At 40.8% G+C, this 13096-nt stretch overlaps 1 protein-coding gene across 1 annotated transcript; it reads left to right on the top strand.

Annotated features, from left to right (window-relative positions):
- The first annotated feature begins 3184 nt into the window (after positions 1 to 3184).
- Positions 3185 to 6291, top strand: LOC121622193 (hepatocyte nuclear factor 3-beta-like). Its single transcript, XM_041959083.1, has 2 exons — positions 3185 to 3259; positions 5134 to 6291. Exons 1-2 carry the CDS (start codon positions 3185 to 3187, stop codon positions 6289 to 6291), a joined length of 1233 nt encoding a protein of 410 aa, XP_041815017.1.
- The last annotated feature ends 6805 nt before the right edge of the window (positions 6292 to 13096 follow it).

Here is a 13096-nt window from a genome sequence, read left to right as displayed (position 1 = left end):
AATCTAATTTCCTTCATGTAGACTCAGTATTCTCTCAGGTGAGTGAGCACCTGCTGCAGGTTATGTGGATGATCTCACAGCTGCAGGTCTCTGCTGGTCTCTCAGGACTCTCAGCAGCTGCACACGTCTAAACTCTGAGACAACATTTGTTCATCTGAGTCACAAACATCAGTTTACAGCAGCAGGACAAAGACTGGTCGGCAGACAAGAGAGAAATAATCTGTTTTTTAAAGATGAATTAAATGTTTCTTAACACAAACACACAACATTCCTAGAAAATATAACAATATGAGATTATTGTATGTTTGTTTATAGAGAGAAATCAATGTAAGCTAACACAAGTAGCATTTATCATTTTAGATTATAGTTTGTAAATTAGATGGCTTCAGGTTGTCAGATATGAGAATTTGCATCTTTTCTTGGTTTATTGATATCATGATTAGTATCTGTAACTGCTTTCTGATGTCTGAACCAATCGATCAGTTTTCTACTTCTAATCCACAACATCTCAGAGGCAAATATTGTGCTATTTACTGTCTCACAGCTTCAGTTACTAGCTACTTTTCAGCTTCACCGTCTCCAGATGTGCTGATTGTGAATGTCTGTGATAAACTGAAGGATGAAGTTTTCCTTCATGTCTTGAAAAAATTATCCTCCTTCTTCAGCTAAATAAACTGTTTAAAAAGCCTCTTGGATCAGCTGAAAATGCATCGTCACAGAGCTGAAAACAGGCTGTTTTTCTGAGATACAAGGTTCTCACAGGACAGCCGCGCTGCAAACATATGATGATCTTATAGAATATGATGCATCGCTGCAGATTAAACCAGCCAACAGTATATAAAGTAGTTCAAATGAGCTCAACCTGAAACATCTACAGCAGTAATATTAATCTACAAACATCAGATATTACAGAGAAACACTGACAGGAACATTTTACTGCTACATAAACACTTTTACTCTACATATTTCAAGTACACTTTACTGATAATACTTAAACACTTAAGATTTTGAAAGCAGTGGGTTAGTGGAGTATTTTGTGCAGTATCAGCAAGGTTTTTTGTTTTTTGAGGGTGATTCCTTCCTTTCATGCATACATTTGCTAAGCTAGGTTAACACCATCCTGCCTTAGCAGACATGAGCTGGATAGTGAAGCACAGATTGTCCTAATAACAACCACAGATGCATGTGTTTAGTTATTGATTCAGTATTTGTGTGAGAATCAAGGATGGATAAGGAGGAGAGGGCCAGCGAGACCACTTGCACAGGGTCCAGATCTTGCAGCAGCAGAGGACCTCAGATAGATATTTTCAGCCGTCTTCCTCCTGCTTCCTCCTCTGAACCACAAAAGAGGAAAATACTCGGGCTTGTTTGACGTCCACACAGGAGAAGCTGTGTGTGCAGAGAGCACGGTGGTCCGACGTCTCTTGTTCCTCCACCTCGGCTGTGTGTGCCGTCTGTCCTGACGCCTTTTCACATTCATCGCCAGGTAAATACACTCGGTCAGACCACAAACAGTAAACCTTGCAGCTGAGGAGGAGGAGGAGGAGGAGGAGGAAGATGCCGGGCAGACACTGAACAAAAGTGCCTCCAAACTGTGGGATTTTCACAAGTTTTAGTTCAGTCAGAGAGCAGCAACACAGAGATCGGTCAGCTACAGCTGCAGAAAACAGACCAGAATGCACTGCAGCACAAACACATGTGGAAGGTTTAGGAGTCACTTCTTGGAAAAGTCATGATGACAGGCAGGAGGGGTTAAAGGACCAAAAAGTTCAATTCATCCAGAAGTAAAATAACAATAAATGCAATCTAATGAGATGACTGAAAGCTCCAGATCTGACACTAAATGGACCTTTGGGTTAGATTTCAATTTACAAAGAAAAATTGACTTTAAAGTACCTCAATCAAAGTATTTATATAACCTGTAATATAATAGTTTTTATTTGTGTTTCAGCAGCAGTGGAAGAAGAACTTCAGTAAAATGAGTAATTCCACGTGTAGAAATACTCATGCAGAATAACCCGGCATAATAAATCTATATTCAATAACTGGATTTTGATTATTGATGAATTTGTGTGTTCATCACCTTAATGGTGCAGCTGCTTAGTGTAGAACTTCCTGCCTGTGAATTTCCCTCTGGGCATCAATACAGTCTGATTATAATAATTATTAAAGAATTAACTGATAATAAAACATCATCGTGACTCACTTTTTCTCTTTTCTTTCATGCTACTTTCTACTTTTACTCCATTACACTTCAGATTACATTCTACTTCTTACTCCACATGTATCTGACAGCTTTAGTTACTTCACAAATGAAGATTTTTGGACACAAAGACTTTATAAAAATATGATGTTTTGTTCTAAATTACATTACTGAACCATTGAGAAGTACAGCTGGAAGGATTAATCAGACAGTTGATTACATTATTGACAGAATATTAATGATCAGATAATGTTTTCAGTCAAATTTGATGTTTCAGCCTCTCAGATGTTTGATTTGCTGCTTTTCCTTTGAACAAACACTGTGAATGCATCACTTTGGCCTCATCGTCACCACATTTCTCACTATTTTCACAATGTTTCCAAACCAAAAGATCAATCGATTAATGGAGAAAATAATCAGCAGATTGATCCAGAATGAAAAGAATCATTTGTTGCAGTAGGATAAAAAAAAAGGTCAACCAGCTCCAACAGTAAAATCCTGCTTTGACATGAACGACTGAGTCTCAATAAATTGATGAGATCAGATAGAACAGTAGAACAGTCACAGGGACATTTTACTGCACTCAGTACTTCTACTTTAATACTTGAAGTACAATTTCACACTTTACTTGTAACACAGTACTTTTACAGTGGAGTATCAGTACTTTTACTTGAGTAAAGGACCTGAACGCCTCCTCCACGGCTGCTCGTGCTGAGGTGTTGACAGAATATTTAAATCAGAACGTGAGCCCGAGGAGGGATGGAGGGAGGGAGACAGCTGATTGGATAGTGACTCCAGCAGCAGCGCGAGCGCAGGTGCCAGAGCGGCTCAGTGAGCAGGAAGCGTCCCCGGTCACAGTCGCTGCTCAGGTATGAGCCGGTCCCGGTCCCGGTCTTAGACAGCCAGGACGGCCCGGAGCGTCACAGAGGACAGGTGGCCCGCGCGAAGCTGTTTGGATGAGTGTGTGTTGGAGCGCGCACGATGCTGAGCGCCGTTAAAATGGAAGGACACGAACATCCGGACTGGAGCACCGGCGGCTACTACGGCGAGACCGAGGTGCGTGCACTTTACACCGGGGGGGACCTGAACGCACCAACCGGAACATTATTAGAGAACATGAACTCAGTGAGCACAGACTCACTGAACCTTCCTCCCTCTGAGGAGGAAGATCAACATCTACATTATTATTATTATTATATTATTTTTAATGTATTCCTAACGCTATTTTACTCCGTTTTAACACATTTTAACCGACATTTTACACACAAATAAATGAAAATATGTCTAAATCTCTATTTTACAGTTAAAGTCGATGTCAGTATTTTATTAGTATAACTTTATTATTATAGTTAAATAAAACTGCTGAAAAACGTCCACAACGAACAAAAAAATCGGACCTGATAGATTTAAATGACAGTTTTCATTTATATCTAAAGACAACTTAAAATAAAAACAATTATAGTTCTGATAATTCTTGTTGAATATATATGTTGAATATATGTTGAAATGCAAATATATTTACAACAGATATCAGAAAACTGAGACTTGATTTGTTCTGGTTAAAGGTAAAAAAGGTAAATACTTATACTTGGAAGGTTAACTGAATATATATCTATATCTATCTATCTATCGATATAGATATATATAGATATATAGAAATAGATAATGTTACAGTAAGTGTTAAATGCCATAAAATATATTTGATTATAGTGAAGAGCGAAGACTGAGCAAATATTACCAACAACAGAAAGAAAATCAGCATCATGATCAATGTTGAGGTTCTGTCCTTCATAATGTTACATTTATTATATTTATTGTTATTATGCTATTAGTAATGATAAATAACAAAAATAAATAATCAAATAACTTCCATTCAGGGTCGTACACACTGAGGTCATGTCTGTGTTTTATCTAGTTGTTGTTTTTTAAGCATCATGGGGACTTTTTCTATAGTTAAAAACATTTTTAGGCTGATTTCAGTATTTCAGATCTAGTATTTTTCCACCTGAGCTATTAAACAGCATTTAGACCTTCATATTAAAACACACGTTCAACATTAGAGGTCCATAATTTCCCATCCCATGAAGTTTCCTGGAGAGAAGTATAATTAAATATAAAGGAGGCGGTTCAGAGGACTTGGCTTCATAGTTCATACACCAGCAAACAGCTATAGGTGTTAAATACCAAACCACATGGAACATACTGATGTCCTCAGTTTGTTCTGATCTATACAGACTATTACAGGTTATGGCTGTTGTGGTGATGATCAGGCTGAACCTTAGAGAAATGCACCATCATTTAAAAACCTGTTAGATTTATTAATTAAAGCAACATATATGGTTCTTAAAGAAGGAAGAAAAAGGTGTAATTATAAAGGGATGTGAACAGATTGACGTTACTGAAGGAATAATGTAATTTAATGAATCTGTAGTTAACTGGAACATTCAGACAAAAAAACATGTTCACAATAATGTAGAACTAATCGATTACTTGATCTCAGGAAATGAGCCGTCACTTATTTTGATAGCCCAAACGATTGATAAGTCATTTTTAAAACAAATAATATTAAATATGGCAGCTTCTCAAAAGTGATTATTTGTTTTTCTTCGTCTTAAATAACTCAATATTTTTGTGTTGTGGACAAAACCATCTGAAAACGTCTCCGTTGAGTTTTGGTAATTTTTTAGACCATAACCAATCCAACAATAATCAATCAAACAAATACTAATCAATCGATACCTGAGCCATGTCAAATCTCACCTTTCAGACCGAACACAAAGGAAACGTTGATGTTTATCCTGAGTCTCGGGTGTTTGTTTGTTAAACTTGATGTTGGCGTGAATCCTCTGACCTTGTTTTATCATTTAAATCAGACCAAGCCTGTTTTTGTTGTTTAAACCGTCTGAACTCGGTGGTTTTGTGTGTTTCAGTGTTACAGCGCAGCGGGCAGCATGAACTCCATGAGCAGCTACATGAGCGCGCCTGGCATCACCGGCACCGGCCACATGAACGCGCACTATATCAACCCGGTCGGGGTCAACCACTCTTCGATGCCCGCCGGGGTGTCGCAGAGCCCCGGGACGGTGATGCAGAACGGAACCGGGATAACGGGCCTGGGCGCCGCGCTGCCGCCGAGCATGAGCCCCATCAGCCCGCCGCAGTACGGGAACATGCCGGTGATGAGCCCGGTGTACGGCCAGGCCTGCGGCATCAGATCCAGGGAGCCCAAACCGTACCGGCGGAGCTACACGCACGCCAAGCCGCCGTACTCGTACATCTCCCTAATCACCATGGCGATCCAGCAGTCCAGCAGCAAGATGCTGACGTTAAACGAGATCTACCAGTGGATCATGGACCTGTTCCCGTTTTACCGGCAGAACCAGCAGCGGTGGCAGAACTCCATCCGACACTCGCTCTCCTTTAACGACTGCTTCATCAAGGTGCCCCGCTTACCGGACAAACCGGGGAAAGGCTCCTTCTGGGCCCTGCACCCAGACTCCGGGAACATGTTTGAGAACGGCTGCTACCTCCGGCGGCAGAAGCGCTTCAAGTGCGGGAAGAAACCCGGCACGGGTGACGGCGAGGCGCCGGGGAAGCCGGGCTCGGAGGGCGGCTCGGTCACCACCAGCAGCAGCAGCAGCGACTCCGACTCCCCGCACTCCTCCTCCTCTCCCCCTCCGTCCTCGGACGCAAAGGCAGCCGGGGTCGACCTGAAACCGCAGCCCCCCAGCCCCGTGCGCGTGCCCTCCCCGCTCGCGCACAGCCAGCACCTGTTCTCCCAGCATCATCATCATCATCCACATCATCACCACCACCATCACCCGCTGCTGCTGCATGAGGCCGCACACCTGAAGCCGGACCACTACCACCCCCAGCACCACCACTACTCCTTCAACCACCCGTTCTCCATCAACAACCTCATGTCCGAGCCGCAGCACCACAAACTGGAGCCGGTGGTGCAGTACGGAGGCTACGGCTGCCCGGTGTCCGGGGCGCTGGTGGCGGCCAAGAGCGGCCTGGATCCCGCTCACAGCGACAGCAGCTACCACCGCGGCGCGTACACCAGGCCCATCATGAACTCCTCCTGAAACAGTGAAAACATTTAGAAATGTGAGGAAAAGGCCCGGAAAGTGTTTTATGGAGGGCCGGAAGGATTTGCAAAATGTTTTTTCCACAATTCATCATTTGTCATTTGTGTGTTTGTACATGTGCAACAGATAAAAGTCTTTATATGTAAATCTATTTTTATGTTTGTTTATTTGTCCTAATTCTCTTAAACTCCATCTTCCTTTAAAAAAGATCAGATTTATTTTTATTTTAATACAACAATGCAGCTACAGCAGAAGTGTTGATTTGACAGTAAATTAATATAGGACACACACACACACACACAAATAAAACAGTGGTGACAACCCATCTCAGCATGTAGGCCTGTAATATGAGATAAAGTCTTTCTTTAAAAGTTCAACATTAGCACTAAATGGTGTGATTATCAGCTGCAGGGTCACAGAGACACATGAAAGCATCAGCAGATAAGAAGCAGAACAATGACACAGTGACAAGGCGAGCGCTGTCCTGTTAAAGCACATTAACAGCTGCAGATAGCAGCACATCTATCAGCATGTCGGTGCTCAGGTCTGTGACGTCCACAGAGGAATTTTATAATTTCCTTTACAGCATTTAAAGCACAAGCTGAGGTAAGCACAAATCCACTGAAAAGGTCCAAACCGGTCAAAGAACGAGGCTGCAGCTCAAATCAACATCAAATGAATGTTAAACTTAAAAATAAAATCCACTTTGTCTGCCAATTAAAGCACAACTGTCTCCATTTTATAGATATTTTTAGTATTTCTTTGCAGCTATTTGATTCCAGGCCCTAAATGATAAATACTTGCTGGTCAGGCTGTAATGATTATTCTCATTATTGACTAATTTGCCAACTGTTTTCTCCATTGGTTCCCGGAGCCCAGGGTGACGTCCAAAACCCATTTATTAGGTTTCCAACAATACCAAAAAAAAAAAAAGAAAAGAAAAGCAGCAAATTGTCACTTTGGAGGAGGCGGGACCAAAGAGTGTTCGATCAATCAATCATCCAAAGAGTTGCTGATTTCTGGTGATTGACGACCAGATTGATGGACTCATTGTTTCAGCTCTTTGATAAACTGACAGATCAAACAAAACACGCCTGCAGAAGAAGCCGCCCGGGCATCCCTCTCTGCTCTCACATCCTGTGGAGCAACCGATTAATCGATCAATCGAGAATATAACTGGCAGATTGATCAACAATGAAAAGCTGCATGCAGCACTGAAAATAATCAATACATATGATTGATTTTGTGTTGCGTTGGGGGGGTCACTCAGAACTGGTCTCCAGGTATCATAAAATAAATGAATCACTTTGAATTGCTCACAGAAGCAGTGTTGTTGTTAAAGCAACCGTCCAGGTGTTGATATCTGATCAATCAGAGTGAAAACCAAACAAAGCGTCCATCTAGGATCTGAATTTCCATTTTGAGCATCTGCCGGTCAGACCTCCACATGGTCCAGACTGAAAAACCTCAACAGAGATGGAGTTCATGTTCATACCGCCTGTGATGATCCGCTGTCATCTCATAGCGCCACCATGAGGTCAACATTTGTGGTTAAACATCTCAACAACTATCATCAGATGCTCCTCTGGATGAGCTCCTTCATGTTTCATGGCGCCACCATCAGGTCAATGTGTTATTTATCATATTTATCAAACACTTTGACTCATGAGCTGAAACATTCCAGCCTCCTGTTTATTATTAGTTAGATACTCTCATGCTAGCATGCTAAGCTAAGATGGTGAACACCTGCTAAACAGCAGCATGTTAGCATTGTCACTGTTAGCATGTTAGCCTGCTGACATTAGCATTTAGCTCAAAGCTCAACTTTGACACAGACCACTCTTTCTAGACATCATTTGTGCAGGACATGCAATGTATCAGAGGAATAAAGGTAACAAGGACAAAAAACAAAAAACGGGGGAAAAAATCCGATATATGTTGATTTTTTAAATCTTGTTAAGCGAAGCTAAAAACCCGTGAGGTCCTCTCCTTCAAAATATTGAACCAAACATGTGAAATTTTATTTTATTCTGATTTGATTTCATTCTGGTCTGATTTTATTGAATGGAATAATGGTAATTAACTGTTCAAATAAAACAAACTCTGTTAATCTTTTTAATTTAATTAATCAATGCATTGTTTTTAATTCAATACTTGGTCTTTATTTCAAAATGTCTTAAAATGTTAATGTTAAAGATGGAAACCATATGACAGGATTGTGGTGCATAAGTTTAACTTCTTCAGATGTGAGCAAATATTTAAATTTTAAATGATTATTTATTATTTTAAAACAGACATCTAAGAGTTGATTGTTAGATTTGATCATTTTGGTGAAATCACTGCTAATCAGCTCTAAAAACAAAAACATAGCAGCAAGTGTAAACTGCCTCAGTGATAATCAATCCATCCGTAACCAAAGACTCGATCCATGCTGACTGACCATGATGTTTGTCTTTCACAGAACACAAAAACCTCTCACACACGTAAAATATCACACTATTAAAATCTAAATATTACCAACAGGAGCTCCAACATTATAATGCTGCAGACAGATTAATACAACCCTGATTCCAAAGATGTCCGGACGCTTTTAGCTTGAAATGTTGCTTTTGAAACGTAAGATAAGAAGATTTAATATTTTGGTATTTTCAGCACTTTTTGTGTTTGATCTATTTGATTCTCCAGCCATGTGCTGAAATGTGGGGCGTTATAATAATAATAATAATAATATTCCTATAATATTGTTGTCTGTTGCCACACAGCTTCACAATTTTTATTGATATGGTGCTGCATCAAATTCAGAATAAGCAGATATTTCCAAATAATGAAGCTGATGAGGTCAAACATTAAATATATGGTCTTTAAACTGTTAGTTGTCAGTTGAGTAGATGTTAAAAAGGATTAACAAGTTGTCACATTCAGTTTTACTCATGTTTTACACAGCATCCAAACTATTTTTGGAGTCAGGATTGTATGTCACAAATAATAATAAGAAAATATGATATAATAATAATGATATAATAGGGTACAACATTATCAGGGTCCATTTTTCTGCATATTGAGAAACATTTTATATTTTGTTGTTAAGTCCTTTGAATGCAGTTAAATCTTGTCATGGTATCGCAGGTGAGGCTTCCCCTCTCTCTGCAGAGTGTTTATGGCTCTTAATTAATAAAATCTGCTTAAAAGGTATTTAGACTAAAGGAGCTGATATATCCTCAAATCCTTAAATTAATTACCTCGTGTCTGTGATAGTTAATGTTACATTTCCACTGTGTGTGTGTGTGTGTTTGCGTGTGTAAAGCACAATGAGGTATAACAGGCTGGCTGCTGTGTCTTTTGTTCTTGTAGTTTGAAAAGTGTTATTTTTGACAGTAATTTAAGATAAGAAGATAGAATATTTTGTATTTTCAGCACCATTTAATCACAATAATAATAATAACAATATTCTTATAATATTGAAATAGTTTGTTTTCTGTGTTGCCACACAGCTTCACAATTTTCATTTCATCATCAACAACAAGCAGCTCGTGTTTTACAGCTTCAAACTGGCTTATTTACAGCATGAAGCAAGTTTCCATCCTTGTGCATGAGAGACTGTATTGTGACAGCCTGACCTATAAAATCCAGGTGTGTCTCCAGGTGAGTAGCACCTGTAAAAAATCTTGCAGTATTTGGACCAGCTGACAGCACCACAGAGCAGCATGAAGAAGAGCTTGGTTGCTGCAGGAGCTGACAGTGGGGGTCAGTTTTTAAAAAAAAAAAAACGCCTCCCAGCCCCTCAGTCTGGCTCTTTTCATAAAACATCCACCCGTCACTGGGAAGGGACACAAGCTGCTGGCGGTGAAGCAGCAGTGAAATGACACTGAGCCGTCTGGGAAGCTTTCAGAGAAATAACGTCTGCAGACACGGCAGGTTGTTCATTAACTTTACACACAGAGATCAATGCATGACGCTCAGACAGCCAGCACACCGGCTCATGTTGAATATTAAACACCTCAACCTCTCTGGTGCCGGAGGTTTAGCTGGAAAACTTTGTTTATACCCGGTCAGATGCCATTACAGCCAGGAATTAAAAGCAAACCCACTAGTGTTAAATGAACTTATTTAGCTGGACATACATGCTGATATAAACACACCCAGTAAAATCAGAAATAAATGTTCTGGTACTGTGTTTTCTGTTGCCTCCAGCTGGAGCATTTGAGTTTTTGCAAAGCTTTATGCTTCCCTGTTCCCTCTTCAAACACAAGTAAGATTTCAAAGCTAGGCTAGCAGCTCTGTGAGGCTGAGCTAAATGCTAATGGTAGCAACATGTGCACACTGGCAATGCTAAGATGCTGATGTTTGGCAGGTATAATTCAACCATACCAGTTAGCAAGTTAGTGTGCTAACTATAGTCTGACTGATACTGGATTTTTGAGACTGATATTTGGGAGTTAAAAAAAATCAAAACAATGATAATGATAAAAATCGGCCAGGATAAATACAAGCAAAATACAAAATTGTCTTCTCAGAGCTGTTTGACGGACAAATGAGACACTAATCACCTCAAACTAAGTCTGGTTACTTCTTAGCCAACATTTCCACCAATACCAATATATCTCCAAGAAGCTAATATTAGCCAGTATACTGATGGAGCTCTTCTGCTAACCTTATGTCGTTTGTTTGGGAGTACTTCAGTCTGAATCCAAAGTATTGGACAAACTGAAATTCTGAACTGATAAAGGCGCTGGATGAGAAGTCACCAAAGTGACCACAGTTCATCCTGAGGGGACCATGAATGTCCGACCCACATTTCATAACAATACAACCAATAGTTCTCAAGACATATTCAATAAAAACTGTAAATGTCTACCTCATGGTGGCGCTGGAGGAGGAGTCAGGGCATCACCATCGTCAGAGGGACTCATCCTCTGGCGATCGTGAATGCCTGTGCTAAATGTTGTGGTAATCCATCCAATAGTTGTTGCTATATTTCAGTCTGGACCAAAGCGGTGGACTGATGCTGACGTCCATAGAGCCATCCACAGACTGCTGCCAGCGTAAACATCATACAGCTTCAGTGAAGAACTGGATAAAGCTGAATATAAATGTGTTGTTTGATATGAGATGTGTAACTGAATGGGACATTTAAAGGGAAAATGAAGGAAAAAACAAAGGCACAGATCGGCGTTGAGGTGTGAGGAGGTTTTTTTTCGGCCTCGCTGCCTTGCTGAGCGTCTCTGTTTGCTCAAGAAAGCAATCAGCCTGTTATGAATAATAATGACCTTTTTCTGACCAAGAATAATGGGAAGGCTGCATGCCAAGCGACTCGAGGTCAGAGCTTAGCCAGCGATGCTGTGTTTGGACAAGAAGCTTTTACCACACATACACACACATGCATACACATGAGGGATGTCCTAACTTAAGCTTTGTATGCACCATTATTCCTCCAGTCCTGTACAAACCCTCCAAGAAATCAAAACAGGGAGCCTTTTAACACATAACTCACATGGCAGCTTGACAAATATATGTGTATTTGCATCTAAATATGACTGAATATTAAGCTCATTTACAGCATTAGAATATTATTTTTTATATTGTATTTTTGCATTTATGCAGGACATGCTGTCATTAGCATGCTAATAAGCTTATGCCTGCTAAATGTTGTATACTAATATTACCATGGTAACAGGATAAATGCTACATGTTAATGCGCACAATTTCAGCTAAAAACTGAAGCTAATGGCAGCTGAGGATGTCAGATGACAATAACATTCAGACATGAGGTGCTGATGGTGTTGGTGGTGGTGGTGGTGTAATGGTGTGGGGGAAATTTTCTTGGCACACTTTGGGCTCCTTCTTACCGCTGAGCGGTAGCGCCATAGCCGACCTGAGTATTGTTGCTGGCAGTGTCCATTCCTTTGCGACCGCGGTGTAACCATCGTCTAATTGCTGCTTCCAGCAGGAAAACGTGCTGCCATAAAGCTCAGATTATTGCAAACTGGTTTCTTGAACATGACAAAGAGTTCACTGTACTCAGATGACTTCCACAGTCACCAGATCTCGAGTAGCTCCAGTTGAGCACCTTTGGGATGTGGTGGAATGGGAGTACGCTGAGGCGTTTTCAGACCGGTGGAACTTTTTCATGAAGAACTTTCTTCTTTTCCTTTAGGAACATTTTACTTTAAGAACCTCCCTTTTCTGCACTGCAAGAACTGTGAACGATCGCAGTTCTTGGAACGCTGTTTTGAAAGACCTTTTAAGCTCCATCTCAGAGCAGGTACGCTCCAATCACAAGTGGAACTTTGAGTGACATTTGATTGAGCCAATGCAGCGCTGGCAACCGCCATGTTAAAAAACACGGTGTTAAATGTCAGCCATACCAACAACAGGTCATGACGGCAGCCTTTGTCGCACTGAAGTGACGTTGCTATCAAACCGCCGGCTGGCTTACGTCACTTCAGCGTTCCTGTTGGTGGTGCGAATGCAAGCCGAAGAAAAACCCTTGAAGGTGTGTAGTTCTTGGGGGAGCTCCCCAGTGGTCAGGTTCTCTTAGGGAGTCGCCCTGAAAACGATCTGTCGCCAACAAATCTGCAGCAACTGCATGCTGCTATCACATCAATATGGACTAAAATCTTTATATTTTAGGAATATTTGCAGCACCTTGTTGAATCTATGCCAGGTTCTGAAGGCAAAAGGGGTCCAAAGTTACACCTGGTACCAGCAAAGTGTACCTAATGAAGTGTCTGGTGACTGTGTACTGTGTCCTTGCTTTGTTTCACTATTCTATAGTTTGCTCTTATCAGTTCTGCTCACCCAG

The sequence above is a fragment of the Chelmon rostratus genome, chromosome 18, assembly GCF_017976325.1.
Source record: "Chelmon rostratus isolate fCheRos1 chromosome 18, fCheRos1.pri, whole genome shotgun sequence".
Classification (NCBI taxonomy): Eukaryota; Metazoa; Chordata; class Actinopteri; order Chaetodontiformes; family Chaetodontidae; genus Chelmon; species Chelmon rostratus.
The sequence above is the reverse complement of the archived record's forward strand: the minus strand, read 5'-3'. Positions and strand labels throughout refer to the sequence as shown.